Here is an 18,018-nt window from a genome sequence, read left to right on the forward strand (position 1 = left end):
AATCAGTTGCAATCCCAAAGTCTAAACCCTAAGGCTGATGTAACACGGGGCAACTTTTTTAGAGCAATATGCTTGGGAACTTCCCCATTGAGAATGGGTAACCTTTCTATCTGGATACTTTAGCTCGGTCGTGGGCCCTGTGTCTAAACCGCTTTGCCGTTGACGGCAACACGCCGTGAATCGTCAGCCTTAAAGCACCAGCCCCAGCCCCAGCCCCAGCCCCAGCCCCAGCCCCAGCCCCAGCACCAGCCCCAGCCCCAGCCGTCCCGTCCTGGCTCTCGCTGGTTTGATCCGGTTCCACACCGAGAGGGGTTTTCTAGAGGAGCGAAAGGCCACGCCTCCGTCACCAGTGCTGGTCATCTCTCGGTATAAATGTAAGCGAAGCAGTAGTTTTTGTTAAACAGCTCTGCGGTAACGTAAAGTTAGAGATTTCCGGACGTGGAGGGTTTTAACCATCCAAACCTTTTCAAATGGGCACCGTTGCCTAGCGTTTTCTCCCCAAAGCCTCCGACTGAACTGAGCTGGGCGCTTTAATAACATCAGCACGAGCGGCAGAAGAAGGTGAGATTGTGGGCTACGCTTCATATTTTAAAGGGTGGTCATTGTTTGGTTCGGAGAGTCCGAGGAGAATACACTTAATCTAACACTGTTAGTGTCGTTTATCTGTAGTTGTTCATGTTTTCTCACGTTTGAGACGGAAATGTTCGTTTTGGGATCGCAGTTGCTGTCATTTCAGTGAGATTACTGCAACATCCTCGTGTAACTTGGTCTTCTGAAAAATGCTGTAGGAAGCTTTTTTTTGTAAAGAATGTCTCAAGTGGCATAATGTCAGTTTGGTTAGTCTTGTTTTTTTGGGTCTAAACTGTACAATGAGTAACGTTTACAATATCAGTATGTCACCAAGACCATGTTGTGAGAGATGAAATCTTTTAAACGCCTTCCCTGAGTCTGTATTCATTCAAATCCATTCTCGGGTTTAAGATGAGAAGTTAATATCTAGTTTGTATTATTTGCTACAGAAGCAGTCATGTCTGACCAAATGTCTTCTCCCAGGGTTTCCATCTAAGTCACTGTTTACACAAGTCTGTAAAATGGCAGCCATCCCAGCTAGCGGTTCCCTAGTTGCTACTCACGACTACTACAGAAGTAAGTTGCGTTTGCAAGTTCTTTACTGTGATAGGTGTATGCAACTATTAATAGTTGATGTTCTAAAGAGAATTTGCCTTATAAGACTGTTCCTTTTCAGGGCGCATTGGCTCTACATCCAGTAGCAGCTCGTGTGGCAGTTCAGAGTATAGTGGGGAGGTTATTCCACATCACCCAGGTGAGTTGCGTTTCATTTCTCTCTTTTCAACCCCCCCAGCTCAATCAATACTTCATTGCAACAGTTTTGACTTGAAGACATTTACACGCATTGTGCAACACGATTTGCACAGTTTGCACCTACATCACAGCTCTGTTGAAATGGATACTCATCTGATTGCTTTTGAATAATCAGCTGTTCAGGAAATCCCTGAAAAAGGATTGTTGCTTAGTGAAAAAGTGATGTGGCCAAGTATGGTTACCCATACTAGGAATTAGTGCTCTGCATTTATCCCATCCTAAGTGCGCGCACACAGCAGTGAACATCTAGTTCACCAAGATTAGTCATCTTGGATTGAGCTGTTACCTTTTCCTGACTGCATGCATGCATCGGCCTACATGTCTTTGTTTAGAGACTCTTTAACAGTGATTGTGCCTACATGATGGTGCTTTACTTGTTCTGACCTGTTGTTTAATTGTGCTTTAGGTCTGCCCAAACAGGATTCTGGTCATTGGTGGTCCAGTTTCTTCTTTGGGAAGCAGAACCAGCCTGGGATGGGAACTCTTACTGAGGAGGCTCAGCAGAAGTGAGTCACAGCATTGAGTTTCACCCGAGTTGGTGCATGTAACATAAAGGCCTTGCCAAGTGCTGATGCACTCTTAATTGCAGATGCAGTTGCAAATTTGAGATTTTATAACAAGGGGTGTTAGTTTGACATCAATTTCTTAATTCTAAATCCCTTAATGTGATTGGCTCTCTGCAGGTCAGGGGTGGTGAGTGTGACCAATGGGCAGGTGACATGTATTGCCCGGGAAATGGTGATGAGGCAAGTGAGCGAAAGTAGCGATGGAGGCAAGTCGGAGGCGGGTATTTCTTCTCATTCCTGAATCAGACACCAGATCAGGACACCATTGCTAGGGGACGGCTCCTCTTTTCTTTTTCTTTTAATTTCCCATCCATATAATAGGCTGTTTTAGTACTTTTTATTTTTTTGTATTCGTCGTTTTATATACATCACATAATAAATGGAAGAGCTGAAACTTGCAAAAATTATTTTGTACATTTTTACACATCTGTAACACTGATGAAGATGTTTTGTTACTTGTTGTCTTATCCTGTGTTTTTCAGCACAATAAATGGTCTTAAACAGCCCACTACTTCTATTGAATTTCTTTTAATTTTGTTTTATGTTAATTCAATTTAAAAACATTTCTGTATTATGAAGAAATCATACACCACCATCTCTCCTTTACAGTTAAGAGAAAAGACCCCCTTTTCCAAAAATTTGTTTTTATAGTTTGCATATAGTAGTTTACAGACAGCTGCATTTCAGACAAAGCATTAATCAAATGCTAAAATGACAAATTCTGCCCTTTTTCCTCTAAAATTAAGTTTTGAGAGGAGATACTATTCTCAATTTATCTGCACAGTTATTTTGATGTATGACATGGTTATGGATTTTTTTTTTTTTAAATGTAAAGTTGGTAACACCAGCTCAAAGTATCAAAAATGTATTTTAAAAGAACTGTCGCATAGCGTGTGTGACGTTTCGAGCATGCAGGCTCTTCATCAGACAAATGGTGATGGTTATGGGGAATTGTGTACGTGTGTATCATCATGTACTAATTTGTCTGTGTTCCAAGTGTGCGGTGAAGGAAAAGCGCCCCCTTCTGCATTATATTCATTTCATATTTAAGAATGATTTGATTATATAAGCATGCTGAAGCTAAATTCAGTGCATCTGCATTCAAAATGGACTTTGGTAAGGAGACAAACAGGACTCTTGGATAGTAACAGAATGTCACAACTGCTCTGGAGTGAAATGTCAGTTCTCATACAGAAATGATCCACAAAAAAAAGGTAACAGTTAAATGATTTTTGGAAAAGTCGTTTTAATCAAATAAATGCTTTGAGCTCAGCATCCCCTTGAATAGGGTGAGCAGCAGGTCCAGGAATAAAGACAGGTTTGAAGTGCTCTCGAGTGGAATAAAGCATTTTAAAGACATTTTGCTAAACTAGTGCATTGCGTTCTGAACAGACGACACCTATTTCATACTTTGACATGGTTTGTGTACACCAAAAGGGACAGAAAGTACTGCCTGTGGACTTCAAAATGAGCAGTGTGGCTGGTAGACCAAACACACAGACAGTGAATATGGCAAACAGTCAATATGGAAAATTGCTCAGTAGAGATGACGTTGTACAGCTTTGTTCCCATGTGTACATGAATTTTCCAGGTCACTAAGTTCTGATGGTTGGCTAGATACATGGAAAAGCCTCTTTGTGGCATGCTGACTCAGACGTCATTTATCCTTTGTTTGCAGCAACAGGTCCCAACTAAGAGACTGTGACGGGTTCGGTGATTGGTAGTTTATTGAAGATGAAAATAAATTTAATGTACTTTTTATGGCCAGAATTTAGGGATGTCAAAATCTGTAAATGACTAAGTTTATGTAGCCAATAGAAAATGTTTCTATGTATTTGAAAGGTAAAAGCTCTCCAAAACTTTCAATGTCATGTCAAATTAATCTTGACAATTAAATCTAACTGTATTATTTGTCAAAAACACACATTACAGTTTTGGTTGGTCCAGCTGATGTGCATGGGAAAAAAAAAAAACGATGGCTCTCTTAAATATTTGGATCTTTTAACGGCAAGGTAAGCCAACATATTTTTAGCTGCAATTTCTCCAATTCGTTCTTTCAGGAGTACTTTGTCTCAGACTGTTGGTGGGGTCAGGCCTAGTATAAAGTGAGGCAGAATAAATGCAACGCTTAGCTATATGGATGCTATACAGTATATTTACACTACTGTTCAAAATTTTGGGGTCAGTAAGAATAAAAATATATATATTTTTAATGAAAAAATGTATTCAGAAAGGATGAGTGATTGAGTTGTAATGTTACAAGAAATCACATTTCAAACAAACGTTGCTCTTTCGAACTTTATCAAAATAGATCAAATAATCCTGAAAAAATATATTGGGGTGTCTACAAAAATTGTAAGCAGCACAACTGTTTTCAACACTAATTATAATAAATGTTTCTTGAACAGCAAATCATCATATTAGAATAATTTCTGAAAAATCATTTGACTGAAGACTGGAGTAATGATGCTGAAAATTCTGCTTTGCATCACAGAAATAAATTATATTTGAAGATATATTCAAATAGAGCAAACTTCTTTTAAACTGTAATAATATTTTACAATATTTTTAATCAAGCAAATGCAGCCTTGGTGAACATAAGAGACTTGATAACCCCAAACTTCTGAATGGTAGTGTATAAACTAAAAATAATTTGTCCTTCTCTAGCATTAAAAGGCCTCTAGATCTCTAAACAATGCTGCAAGTAACCAAGTAAAAAAAAAAAATAAAAAAAAAAAACGATCCTATAATAAAAATCCTTACAATCCTATGCACTTGAATAAAAAAAACTAGAAGCCTATTATTGGAGCAGCACTTTCACATATTGTGTCTGTAGTGAAGCATATTTTTTTCCAGCGCTCTATACACTATTCTTGTGCAGGTGTCTACTTCACCTCACGATCAGCGGTGCTTTGCCTTTTGGAAGAGGCTCCCCTGGATGCCGGTCTCTTTAAAACCACATTTATTGTCCAACCATCACTCATTGGCCCTAAATCTGTATTTAGATAGAAAGACATGGTCTTGCTGTCAGTAGGGCTAAATGTACAACTGTTTAGATCGACAGATCTCAGTTAAACTCATACTATACCTTGGTGCTTGGATTTGGTCACCCAGACAGTCACTTGTCTTTGCTTTGGTTCCATTAAGTTATCAGAAAGACTATTAACTGCCTTCATTTTGTCTGTCGGGCAGATGCCTGCAAACAAAAACAATCACATACAGAAACACGTACACAGAATCTGAAGAAAGCTACTTCAAACGACCACAGCCCCATAATATTAAACATTTTTGGTTTATATATTACATTTATTTACATGTTTTTAGTACTCAGTAGAGTTTAAGCAATGAAATTAAGTTTATTTCTGGCAATTCACAAAATTGGGACTGATGTTTTTATTTGGTCAACAAATTAGTCAATGACTATGTCTGTTGATAAGGCTAAAATTGGAATAGTGTGCTGTACATTCAGGTACAAGGTCATTCCTGAGAAACAAACAGAGCTTTGGGAAACCGCAGATAGTCAGAATAACACGTGTCCTGTAGCTGGTTAAACAGAGAAGAGCTAAAAATAGTACTGCACTTACTCCGATAAAACTCATTCCGAGCAAGGAGACACACAGGGGCATTTACGGTGGTCATGGTCAGCTTTTATGTGTAAATATGACAGAACCAAATGCTTGGAAAGTGGGGTGTTCTTTGGAACCTGGAAACATAGCAAAGAAGGAGGAGTTAAGGTTAGTGCTGAACAAGCTTTATTTTATGGTCAGGGAACAAATATCCTCATCAGAGCCACATAAACATGATAGCAAAAAAAATATCTGTGAAAAAGTCAAGGTCAAAGTCCTACATGAGGAAAAACCACAAACTCTTATCATGCTTTAAAAAAAGACAAGACATGTTGATTCCACATAAAACAAACATGTTGATTGTAAATTAATCACATGTGTCTCAAAAGTCAAAGAAAGGACTTTTGTCCCAGTTTTGCTCAGATTGTAAACAGAATATGCGTGTCCTCTGTAGGGTTGCGGAAGCCAGTAATATGAACCCCAAAGTAGACTTCTGTTTTTGCTAGGGTATGCACAGTCAAAAAAGTAATGGAAGAAATAGAATAAGAAGTTTAAATGAGTATAAAGACATTGTAATTGTGAAATTGGATGAAACGTTCTATGTCGATGTTTGCACACACTATCTTTGAAAGGCTACACGTTCAGCTGTATAAGCTAGCATAAGGAATAATAATCAAAAGTATACATTGGCCTTTACCTCACCAGTTGAGTGAATAATTCAATATATCTGTGAAAAAATGGTCAAAGTCCTACATGAGGAAAAACCACAAACTCTTATCATGCTTTAAAAAAAGACAAGACATGTTGATTCCACATAAAACAAACATGTTGATTGTAAATTAATCACATGTGTCTCAAAAGTCAAAGAAAGGACTTTTGTCCCAGTTTTGCTCAGATTGTAAACAGAATATGCTTGTCCTCTGTAGGGTTGCGGAAGCCAGTAATATGAACCCCAAAGTAGACTTCTGTTTTTGCTAGGGTATGCACAGTCAAAAAAGTAATGGAAGAAATAGAATAAGAAGTTTAAATGAGTATAAAGACATTGTAATTGTGAAATTGGATGAAACGTTCTATGTCGATGTTTGCACACACTATCTTTGAAAGGCTACACGTTCAGCTGTATAAGCTAGCATAAGGAATAATAATCAAAAGTATACATTGGCCTTTACCTCACCAGTTGAGTGAATAATTCAATGAATCACTCACTCTTTTATTCCTGAATGAATCAGTCAAATGAATAATTCAGTGACATACACATATAAGCAGTCACTTGTCGCCACATAACAACTGCTTTTCACTCTTTCTGCAAGTTACTGTACATCGATATCAAAATGGTATGTTTGTTATGTGTGCCTGACGGGAATTCACAAGCTGACATTTTTGTGTGATTTGACATAATTCCTGTTTGACTGACTGAATCTTTGTCATACTCTTTATCTTCAAGGTGTGTCTGTTAATCTCTACCAAAATATTGTTCCACCTCTAAAAATAAAATCACTTCCTCCACACTACACTCTGAGAGAAGATAGCATGCGATCATAGCTGGACAGTGCTAATTATGGAAATGAACTTTGCTCTATATAGCCAGCCAGAAATGTATCGTTTGATCTTGTCTATACTGGTGCTCTTGTTTTGATGCAGAATACAATGATTCTCAACAGCTCTGCAGTCTCCTGCATGACTCTTTCTTTTCTTAGACACATAACAGGCTTTTTTTGTTAAGGCTCCCTTAAGCACAAGACTAGTCTTGAACACTAATCCTTCGCTGAGTCAACATGAAATTGGTCTTGAACTCATTTGAAAGGTTGAGAAAGGTTAGTACATGAACAGAGTGGTCTGGATTTGAAGACACACCAGAAAACAGAAAAGGTAATGGTGTTGTTCTTCTATAAAGATTCATGTCAGTCCTCCAGGCATTATTCATAGACCAAAATAAATGTTTTTCTCTGTGAATTGCTGTATGTGGTGGGCAGGTGTGTATTAGGGAGAAAGAAGAAAGAATGAGAGGCATAAGAATGAAAGTAGAAGAGACAGAAAGCTGGACTAAGAGAAAGAGAAATAAAGAAGAAGAGGAAAACCAGCCCTCATAGTTGTAAATATTCCCCTGCTAAACTTCATCCACAGTAAAACAAAACACAGTAACAAGCTACAAAGTACATGTACGAAAAAAACGACTCAACACAACTCAAAAAGTCTTTTCAACAATTTTACAACAACAAATGCTGCTTTCTCAGTGACCTGTTTGGTTAGTATCATGTCAACGTATTATACATATCTAGTTTATATACAGGTGCATCTCAATAAATTAGAATGTTGTGGAAAAGTTTATTTCAGTAAGTCAACTCAAATTGTGACAAGTGTGAGAAGTCTGCTTAAAGTTTTTAAGTGTTTAACATTTCTTCAAATATAAAAACAAGAACATTGTTGTTTATATTCCTAACAAAAAGATATATGATTACAAATGTGTCGAATATGATTAGGTTGTTTTAAAGTCCATGCATTATGTCTTGATGTTATCTTTAAGTGGATCTTGCCTTTTTGTAGGCTGTCTGTCATGTGTCAAAATCCTTAAAGTCCAAGGGCAGTGTAAATGTTCCAGAAAAAACCCTGGACTCGTTGAGCATATCCAAACACAGATGAGGTAGCTTTATATCAAACCCCTCCTTTGCTTCAGGCTCAAGAAGTGACAAGCTATTCGCTAAGGAGCTGAAGGTCCCACCCTGAGGAACACCCATATGCTTTCTTGACCATTTGAGAAAAACACTGGGATGATGGAAAGGTTAGGATGCTTGTGCGCTGATACAATATTTTCCAGCCCTGGAAAATGCCAGCGGAAATTCTTTGTACAAGATATGTACAAGCTTGTACAAGCTTATACGTGTGCACATGGATGCTACAGTTTTATTAACAAAGTACACTGTTTATTAAGCATACTGTTTGATGATTGTGTTCTTGTTGCCTTTCTATATTTTCATTATTTCCATAATAATCTCTGCAAAGTTCAACCCACAGGTCTTTGAGGTTAGAGAAAAACCTGCAAGCCATCTGTCCACTTTGACCTATATTCTCCTGGTGAGAAAAACAGGACTATTTCAGAAAGACCCGCGTTAAGTGACATGCCTGCTAAAGAGTCCTGAATAGGAGGAGCCACTGGGGTAAAGCATGCAGTTCGTCTGTTGACAGTCCTGCCTTGCATTAAAGGTTATTCTGTATAAAGGTGAATGGTGAGAATAAAATAAAATAGAGGGCCAGGAGAAACAGGTACAAAATAATGAATAATTAAAAAATATATATATTTTAAATATTAAACTGGCTAAAATACGCAGAGAATGTGCCCCCTGTAATTAAACAAAAATACATCCTTTGGACATTTACATTTTTTTTACATACATGTTATTGTATCTGTAATTATATATATACATACATCATTATTAAAATGAAAGTTCACCCAAAAGTGAAAATTCTGTCATTTTCTCACCTTCATGTCATTTCAACTCTGTATGACTTTCTTTATATTTTGAAGAAAGTTGTTAAAGGGTTACTCCACCCCAAAATACAAATTTTGTCATTATCACTTACCCCCATGTCGTTCCAAACCCGTAAAAGCTTTGTTCGTCTTCGGAACACAATTTAAGATATTTTGGATGAAAACTGGGAGGCTTGTGACTGTCCCATTGACTGCCAAGTAAATTGCACTTTCAAGGTCCAGAAAAGTATGAAAGACATCGTCAGAATAGTCCATCTTTGAAGACGAACGAAGCTTTTACGGGTTTGGAACGACATGGGGGTAAGTGATTAATGACAAAATTTTCAATTTGGGGTGGAGTATCCCTTTAACCTACTGTTCTATAGCTTGCTTGCTGTTTGGATTACCTTCTGGCGGTTTCTTTAATAAACTGTTATTTTATATGCTTTTGGTGTCTTTATCATCTTTGAGAATAACGTTACACTGAATGATGACAACATGGTAAGGTAATATAAACTGCCTGGTTATTTGTTGCCCTCAGAAGTGTCAATACTCACCCATGTGGTTAACAATGTGGCATACTGGCACACCTCAGACAGGGTGCTGCTGCCCGGGGAAGCCATGCAGAGTGGCTGACCTGTTTTATTTTTTTTAAGATCCAAAACCACAACAGGTTGTTGAAGTGCACAACTGATAGAAGTGCACAGAAGTGACAGACGTAAATGATAACGGCACAAAACAATTTTAACACCAGGCAAATGCAAAATATAAAAAATAATGATATAGGCCTACAGTACACTGACATCTGTTGACATAAGCTTAGTATTTAGCTATTTTTGCTTCTTTTAATAAAAATACATAAAGTGCTAAATTGATGTAGGAAGCTCCTGCTAATATTTAACGCAAGCATACAAACTTGAGGTCATGTAATACTTGTGACTATTGTTGTCATATTTTGTGATTTAGAGTTACCTCAGGTGAACTTTGCCCAGGTTATTTTGAAAAGTGCAGTTTTAAGTACCAAGACTGGCCCTGGATCCAATATACAGGCCCTAATAACTAATTGTTTAAACGATTAATCGCATATTGGAGTTGCCTACTTGAAACTAGTTAACCTAAATGGCTAGTGTAATCACCTTACGTGAAAATCTTTAAACTATAAGCTAGACGGTTTGCATGCTCAGATCAGACGTATGAGTTGTACAGTGAAGTGTAAAACAGCTGTTTTCCAGGGCAAATGAGTGACGGGAGCAGATCGATGGTCAGATCCAGCGCTGATCACGCTCTGACAGCATGAGCAGCTCCGTGAACCTCCTTCTGCTGCTGCATGGCTGACCATAAATCACTCCCACGCGGGGAACTAGAGGAGCTTTCCCGGGAAGAGATCATGTCACCATAACCCCATCACCACAGCCCTACTCTGAGCGACTTGAAGCAAAGCTGAATACTTGTTACATTAAGCGATTAACTATTTGTTAAGGTTTACAAAATAGCATTTATTTGATATTTTAATTATGCTCGTGCAGACATATAATTTCTTTATAATTTTTATTATTTAGACGATGGCAAGATGCCCAATATAATGGAAAAGCTATGCATTACAAAGTGCCGGACAGTTATAGTTACATGTGCATGTCAACATAACGTCAATTTTGATAACATAAAATCATAAATATTTTTCAAATCCATCGGTAATACTTACTGATGTCTGTGCTGTTGTTTCCACCAAAATAAATCACTTCCTGGAGGATCATGTCATGAGGAACTGGATTTTTAGTTAAATGGGTGTTCCAAAACACTAACAGGGTGGAAAGTGAAACCTATAAAAAGATTAGAGCCAGAAACACCTGTAATATTTCTTAAACTGTGTTTTTAATGTTAACTGTTACTGCATATCACCAAAAATGGAAATATCATGGCAAAGCAACGTAGTGAAAATATTTAAAAACCACCCAATGTACATTTCATTCTGATAGTGTCCTAAAGAAATACAGTATCTTAAGAAATATATGCTAAAACGTGTTATGCTAAAAGAAATAACAGGAATGACCCTGTCTCTGTTGATGATAATGACAGTGACGGATGTGACCCCATACATCAGCAGTTCTTGTCTAGTTATTAGTCAGAAAACAGCTTATTTATATGTGAAACCTAGAAAAGGTATATTGTGTTTTTTGTTGTAGTTACAGCATGAAGGTGGCAGTGTTTATGGATAAGTCTACATTATTAGCCCTCATGACATGAGCATATACATTTGATAAACATGTTCTGAAATAATTTTGTTATGCTGTTTAGTGCTTTATCATATCCATTCTATGAGCAAATGACATGCCACTAAATAAAACTGAATAAAAAATAGTCTTCTTGGATGCAATTAACAGCTTACCACTGAAATAATGGTGTCGCCATCTGCTGGTGACATTACATATTGTAAAGGCCTGATTCATCTATTGCGACAAGTAACTAGGTTTACCAGCTGCATCGATTTAGAATATTACATTTGCCAAAACAAACACTGTTATCTAAATAAATCCCAAAACCTTTGAATTTGCAGATATGGTAATAAAAAGTCGTATATGATTGCAATCCTGCCCTATCCTTACTATTTTATAATTTTGTAATGCCACTTGGGATAAAAATGTTAAATAAAAAGTAATGAAGAAAATTTTTAAACAAAGGAGTTCTGACATATTTATGTGTCTAACTTGGCATATTTCCTTTCTTGGAAGTTATTTTTTTGGGCAATGTAAGATATAAGTTGTGAGGAAAACAAACATTAACGATACGTAGTACATCAATACAATAAACATAGTTCAGTTGGTACAGCACAATCTTTAACATATTCAAATCAACATGAAGCAGCATGTCTTAAATGTTGATTTATAGCATTCATCTAGCTTTATATTGAATATTATAATTTAATGTGTATGATAAATATTCACATTTGCATTAAAGATTTAAGAAGAAAAAAACATTTAAAATGTGTACATCCAAAATTTTTTTTTTCAAAATCATGTTAATAATAAAACAGACATTTTCATTTATATTTTAACACCCCTGAATTGAATTGATTGTCAATTACAGATTTAAAAAGTTATTTTTTCTTTTTTTTCCCAGACTTCTAATCAGTACAATCTACTCTACCTAAGACCATTTATTACAAAAACAACAGCATATGTCTCATTAAATTCAGTCAATAATTGCTTTGAATACAAATACATTTTAAAAAGTGCTTCATGCCTCTTCCTCATTATCTGAAAACTGATATGGTGGACTAATCTACAGTCCATCTAATCCATCAAAGATGATTGTATGATGCATCTGTCTTTAAGCATTGTTCAAGGTCAGTCTTGTTTTACTATGTAAGAGTTTAAGACTTCAGGATGTTTGGAAGGGGTGGAATCTAACTGTCCAATTTACCCAAGTCCCCTTAGTTGCCTTGATAGATGTCTAGTTCATGCCTCAGTATCTTAAAAGTCGGACGGTCCTCTGGCTCTGCTCTCCAGCAAGATCGCATGATGTTATAAATAACCTCTGGACAATTAGATGGTGAAGGCATTCTATAGTTGTCTCGTGTTACGAGATCATACACATCACAATTACGCACACCTACAAAAGAAGGTACAAGGCTTAATTGACAATTATAAGAATATTGTAAGGCTTAAGATAAAAATGTCAACTATAAATATTTTTGTAATTTATACAGTATAAATTATTTTAGTAATCACATATGAATGATTTATAAATTATAAATGGTATAAATTATAAATATTCAATCTCAAAATGAAAACCAATACAACAGTTAGCATCTTGAAACTGACCTGGATAAGGTATTGCTCCACATGTGACAATCTCATAAAGGAGAATCCCAAATGACCAGACATCAGATTTGCTTGAGTAACGGCCATGACCGATAGCCTCAGGCGCGGTCCATTTATATGGGATTTTCTTGTCATCAGATACATAAACAGGCTCCTAGATATGAATGAAAAATCTTATTACTGGATGCTGCACTACCTAAGACTAAAATCTGACAGAGCATCATGTTAAAAGACAACTTCCTCTCTGGTTATGAAGATCACTTTTAAATGACGTAAAATCAACCATAGGATTGGTTCGATCTGATGATTGCACTGTATCATAATATATAGCAAAGAAATGTTAATTCATTTCACAGGATCAGGTGCATCCTATGTTGCAAACACTGTTCCTTACTGATGTTTCCATAAATCAGGATGAAAATTAAAGTAATTCAAGAGTAATTTCTAGGATGAAGTACTTAAAGTTGATGAAATAAGGTGCCAGTACTACTCTACTTTGTTTGCATATTGGCATGTAAGCCAGCATCAGCAAATAATGTGCATTAAAATGAGAATTGACATTTATTTTTACATAGTATGTGTACCACAAAACAAGAAACATATAGCATATCATTTTAGCTCACCTTAATGACTCGAGCTAGGCCAAAATCAGCAATTTTGCAGACATATCCCTCCCCGACTAGAACATTTCTTGCTGCAAGGTCTCTATGAATACTGTTATGTGTCTCTAAGTATGCCATCCCATCTGCCACTTGAGCTGCCATGTCGATCAGAGACTCCATGTCCAATGCACTACCCTCTGGATCTGAGTGATGGAGGGTGATACATAAAAGGCAGATCAAATTAAGAAGTGAGAGAGAAAGTGAGACAGCATAATTACATAATATTAATATTAGAGTGGCACATTCCCTAAAATGTAAGACTTCAATCATACACATTCAAGTGACAGTGACTGACTTTTTAAGAGGAAATTAAGCAGGTCTCCCTTCTCTATTAGTTCGGTGATGATGTAAAATGGGGCGGAGGAAGTGCAGACGGCAAAGAGAGAAATCAGGTGCCTGTGACGCTCTTGTTTTAAACATAAACTTTTAAATTTTGTTAGATTAAAACAAGAAAAACAATCTACAAATGGAGCAACAAGGAAGTCATTATATAATACACAACTTTTCAAGTAAATTGATATTTAAATTTGAGGTTTTTAGTTTATTGACAAACAAGACAAAGTTGTATTGCAGTGTATCTGTAGTAATGCATTTATTCCACTTGGGTGAATCGAACCACAATATTCCATTCAGGATTTTGAATTGCCAATTTAAATGCCTTATTTTCTGCTTGAGGTATTCAGTTGTGGATTTACCAGTGTAACGTTTAGGATCACTGCCATTCTGCATGACCTACATTGTGTTCACATATACCAGTACTTCAGCAACCACCTGTAATGCCTGTAATGTACAATCCAAAATTATTGGTTGTAAAGCTGCAAGGTATTCATGTCCTGAGGCCACTAAGCAGGTGGTTGCCTTCTTAAGGATATTTTGCTTGAATTATGTTTTTCCCCCCCCCAATGTCACATTACTCATTTACATCCCAAAATTGCCTATCCATGTCATGCTTGCTCAATTCCTCCCCTGAAGAAAATTCCTGAACACTGTAAGTGGCAAAAGTAAGACACCCAGCAGATTCTGGGGTTCTGTCTGAAGTATTGTTTAGCTTGCTTTTAAAGTAATTTCCTTTGGGGTAACAGCACAGATATTTAATAATGAATCATTAATTGGTGATCCTTCACTATTTAATACACATTTATTCAATGCAGTGAAGATAAGGAAACAAATCAAGCTTCAAAAATACTGTAAAAACTCCATAGACAAAATTGTAAACGGTACCACTTTTTCAGCTGTACAGTAGTGTTGTTTGATCAGATCATCCCTTTAGCTAAATCAGATTTGTTAAAAAAAACATTCACCAAATTGATTCACAAAATGATTTGTTGATTAATCAGACTAATGTTTCTTCCACTCAACTTGGTTTCACTTCACTTAAAAAGCTGTTCACACCAAGGATGATAACTATAAATCATTCTAAATCTGAGAGAATAGGGAAGTCCACACCACAGCTATAACGATAATAGCCCAGAGGAATGATTAAGGGTGTCACTAGAACTTTTTACTAGGGTCTCAGTAAAATATTATTGCTAAATCTTTATGTGTCAGTGGGATTGATGTACATCGACCTGAGAATTATTTTCTCTGATAATATTTCAGCAATAAAGTCATGTGTGATTTCTGTCAGCAGTTTAAAATCAGAACTAGCAATGCCAGATTTGTGAATGAATCACTCTTTTGATCTTTTTAATCGTTTAAACAGGGAAAATGTTGTTCACTAAACAAAATAAGTGCTGGATGAGGTGGATAATATGCCTGTGGCCCATTATTGTTGAAAGGCTAGAAATTCAGCTGGTAATCAAACTGTTGCTGGTAGCCATTGACTTCCATAGTATCATGAAACTGCACAAGTACACAAAGGTTGAGGATCCAGACGCAGTGTTTGTTAAAGTTTTTATTTCTCCACAATCAAAGTCCAAAAACAGATAAAGGTCACAACAAGGGCAACTAATACAACCAAGAGCAACAATGCAAAAACTCAGGCAAAGGGTGATCAAAAGACAGGCAGGGAAACAAAACCAGGAACCAAGACACAGGAAACGAGGCTTAGAAATACAGTGTAGACACATACAAGACATAGCAATGAATGACAGAGAGAACGGGGCTTATATAGGGTGAGCTAACAATGCTAATGAGACACAAGTGCAAACAATGAGTGCTGATGACGCCATGCACAATGGCGCCGACGCTGATGGCTGCCTCCGTGGCGTGCTCTGCAGTTGTTTTTATGTTTTTGTTAGTTTGTCCTGTCTTTAGTTATATCCCTGCAATCAGTTTCACCAGAGACGAATTGCTGGACATTCGGAAGTACACACCACCCGATATTTCACCGGTTTTCGACTATTCGGATGTTTTGCTGGACATTGTTGTCGGGGGAGCGAAGACACACTATTTATTCACTCATACACTTATTTATCTAACACACACACTCAGTCTACATTCAATTTGCACATAATATACCTGTACATACAACTGTCTATTGTTATATACCTGTACATACAATTGTCGATTTGTATAATTGTCACACTTATTTACTTGTTCTATTTTTCTATTTTTTATTATCTGTGTTTTTGTTCTGTCACTGTCATTCTGTTACACTGTGGAGCTTCTGTCATGAAAACAAATTCCTCGTATGTGTAAACATACTTGGCAATAAAAACTCATTCTGATTCTGATTCTGAGACCCAACAGAGGATTGTGGGGAATGAAGTCCTTGATGGAGTGGCAGAAGTCTGGGATGGAGTGCCCTCTGGTGGCCATCAAGGGCACTCCAGCTGGTGATCGTGACATAAATTATGGCTACCAGCAACTGTGTAACTAACAACTTTCTTTAAAATATCTTCTTTTGTGTTCAACAGAAAAAATTAATTCATACATGTTTGAAATAACATGAGGGCGAGTAATTGATGATAACATTTTTGGGTGAACTATCCCTTTAAAGGGGTAGATGACAAAACTACAGCGCACACTTATAACAAACAGAAAGTTACTGTCCGTTAGTGTGAATGCTAATATAGTTATTGTGTCTACACTATAACTATTGTTATAGTGTCTTCACTGGATGTGACTGGTTGCATTGCAATATTAAATCTAGAAGCTCTCTACACTGGACGCAACAAAGTAACCACAGCAAATTCATTTGTCCTTCCTGTCAGAAGTATTGCAAGCGCTAAGAGTATGCGGTTTACTGTTGGGGGTTTGTCATGCCAAATCTTGTCATGCTGCATAATGTGTACAAGTAGACAGCATCACTGATTATAATGAACTTTATTACATGGCTCTCTGTAATACCTGATTCTGATTGGTCAGTCACAACATTCTGAGGTGTGTTATTCCCCGATAACAACAGCTTCCATTAGCAATGGCGCATAACACACTGCTCATCCAGGTATTTGAGGCCAGTGTTCTTTTTTAATGTCTCTCATATCACACCACCGCACTCTCGTTTTGTTCAAATGCAACTAGTATCATCTTGCACCTCAGTTGCTGACTTAATTTACTGTAAAATAAACCCAAAGGACTATTAGTAGGAGTACTAATAGTAGCCAAGCCTACGATAATATTGTTGAAGTCTTGTTGCCAGACTGATTATTATTTTTTGTACACTGTCATGAATTTAAGATAATAAACAGGTAAGATATTAAAACGCTTGCCTCTCAAATAACATATGTCCTTTATTTAAGTGGTGAAAAGCTGTGTAATTAGTGATACGACTGTAGCCTACATTATGCCTCCTCTTCATGTCGGGGTCCTGATCACCCTGTAGGCATTAAATTAGTGATAACCAGCTGGATGTACATTATCCCTCACCTATTGTCTATTGTAGTCGCATCGGTGTTAGTGTGAACTGGCCTTAACATGTTCACAGCTGTTACCAGCTCACTGGAAGTGGACATTATAAGAGAATAACAAAAATGTTGGTCTATTCTTTATCCAAAGTTTCAGAAGACTTGGTATAGTGTAGATAAACCAATGTTATTGTGTTTTTAGTGGGTCTACTATTGCATTATTTTTGAACTTTGAAAGCTTTGGTCTGCTTAGGAATAGTACTACTTTAAAACATTTCTCTATTTGTGTTCCACAAAGCAATAAAATAAAAAAAGTGAACTATCCCTTGTCAGTACGTGACACCCAGTACAAGTCTCATGTCCAGGTGCGTTTAGTACGGTGGCCCAGTAGTGCACAACACAGCGCAATTAAAAAAGCAAACATAAGCTCACAACACAACACAATTCAAAAAGCAAACATAAGCACACAACACAACGACATTAAGCCACAACACAACCACAGTAAGCTCACAACACAACCACATTAAGCCACTACACGACCACATTAAGCAACTACATGACGACATTAAGCTCACAACACAAGGACATTAAGCCACAACACAACGACATTAAGCTCGCAACACAACGACATTAGGCTCGCAACACAACAACATTAAGCTCGCAACACAACGACATTAAGCTCACAACACAAGGACATTAAACCACAACACAACGACATTAGGCTCGCAACACAACGACATTAAGCTCGCAACACAACGACATTAAG

The 18,018-nt window shown here is 37.0% G+C and overlaps 3 protein-coding genes and 1 long non-coding RNA gene across 4 annotated transcripts in view; 1 reads left to right on the top strand and 3 right to left on the bottom strand.

Annotated features, from left to right (window-relative positions):
• Window positions 1-358: 358 nt before the first annotated feature.
• On the top strand, window positions 359-2,367 carry LOC107563664 (pancreatic progenitor cell differentiation and proliferation factor B-like). The gene is made up of 5 exons (XM_016248599.1): window positions 359-561; window positions 1,054-1,146; window positions 1,247-1,324; window positions 1,790-1,889; window positions 2,067-2,367. Exons 2-5 carry the CDS (start codon window positions 1,092-1,094, stop codon window positions 2,188-2,190), a joined length of 357 nt encoding a protein of 118 aa, XP_016104085.1. The 5' UTR covers window positions 359-561; window positions 1,054-1,091; the 3' UTR covers window positions 2,191-2,367.
• A 2,378-nt stretch (window positions 2,368-4,745) lies between these two features.
• On the bottom strand, window positions 4,746-5,648 carry LOC107563665 (uncharacterized). The gene is made up of 3 exons (XR_001606124.1): window positions 5,534-5,648; window positions 5,038-5,145; window positions 4,746-4,944 (listed from the first exon to the last, which is right to left on the bottom strand). It is a non-coding gene; the product is annotated as an uncharacterized lncRNA (long non-coding RNA).
• A 6,393-nt stretch (window positions 5,649-12,041) lies between these two features.
• LOC107563675 (tyrosine-protein kinase SRK3-like) lies at window positions 12,042-14,193 on the bottom strand. The gene is made up of 5 exons (XM_016248608.1): window positions 14,160-14,193; window positions 13,760-13,870; window positions 13,426-13,607; window positions 12,803-12,956; window positions 12,042-12,590 (listed from the first exon to the last, which is right to left on the bottom strand). Exons 1-5 carry the CDS (start codon window positions 14,191-14,193, stop codon window positions 12,412-12,414), a joined length of 660 nt encoding a protein of 219 aa, XP_016104094.1. The 3' UTR covers window positions 12,042-12,411.
• A 3,142-nt stretch (window positions 14,194-17,335) lies between these two features.
• LOC107563676 (tyrosine-protein kinase Srms-like) overlaps window positions 17,336-18,018 on the bottom strand; it is a 24,542-nt gene continuing 23,859 nt past the window's right edge. Inside the window, exon 9 of the mRNA XM_016248610.1 lies at window positions 17,336-17,346. Within this exon, the coding sequence (XP_016104096.1) occupies window positions 17,336-17,346 (11 nt within the window). The remainder of the gene's footprint in view (window positions 17,347-18,018) is intronic.

This window comes from Sinocyclocheilus grahami, unplaced genomic scaffold, assembly GCF_001515645.1.
Source record: "Sinocyclocheilus grahami isolate Dianchi unplaced genomic scaffold, SAMN03320097.WGS_v1.1 scaffold885.1, whole genome shotgun sequence".
Taxonomy (NCBI): domain Eukaryota; kingdom Metazoa; phylum Chordata; class Actinopteri; order Cypriniformes; family Cyprinidae; genus Sinocyclocheilus; species Sinocyclocheilus grahami.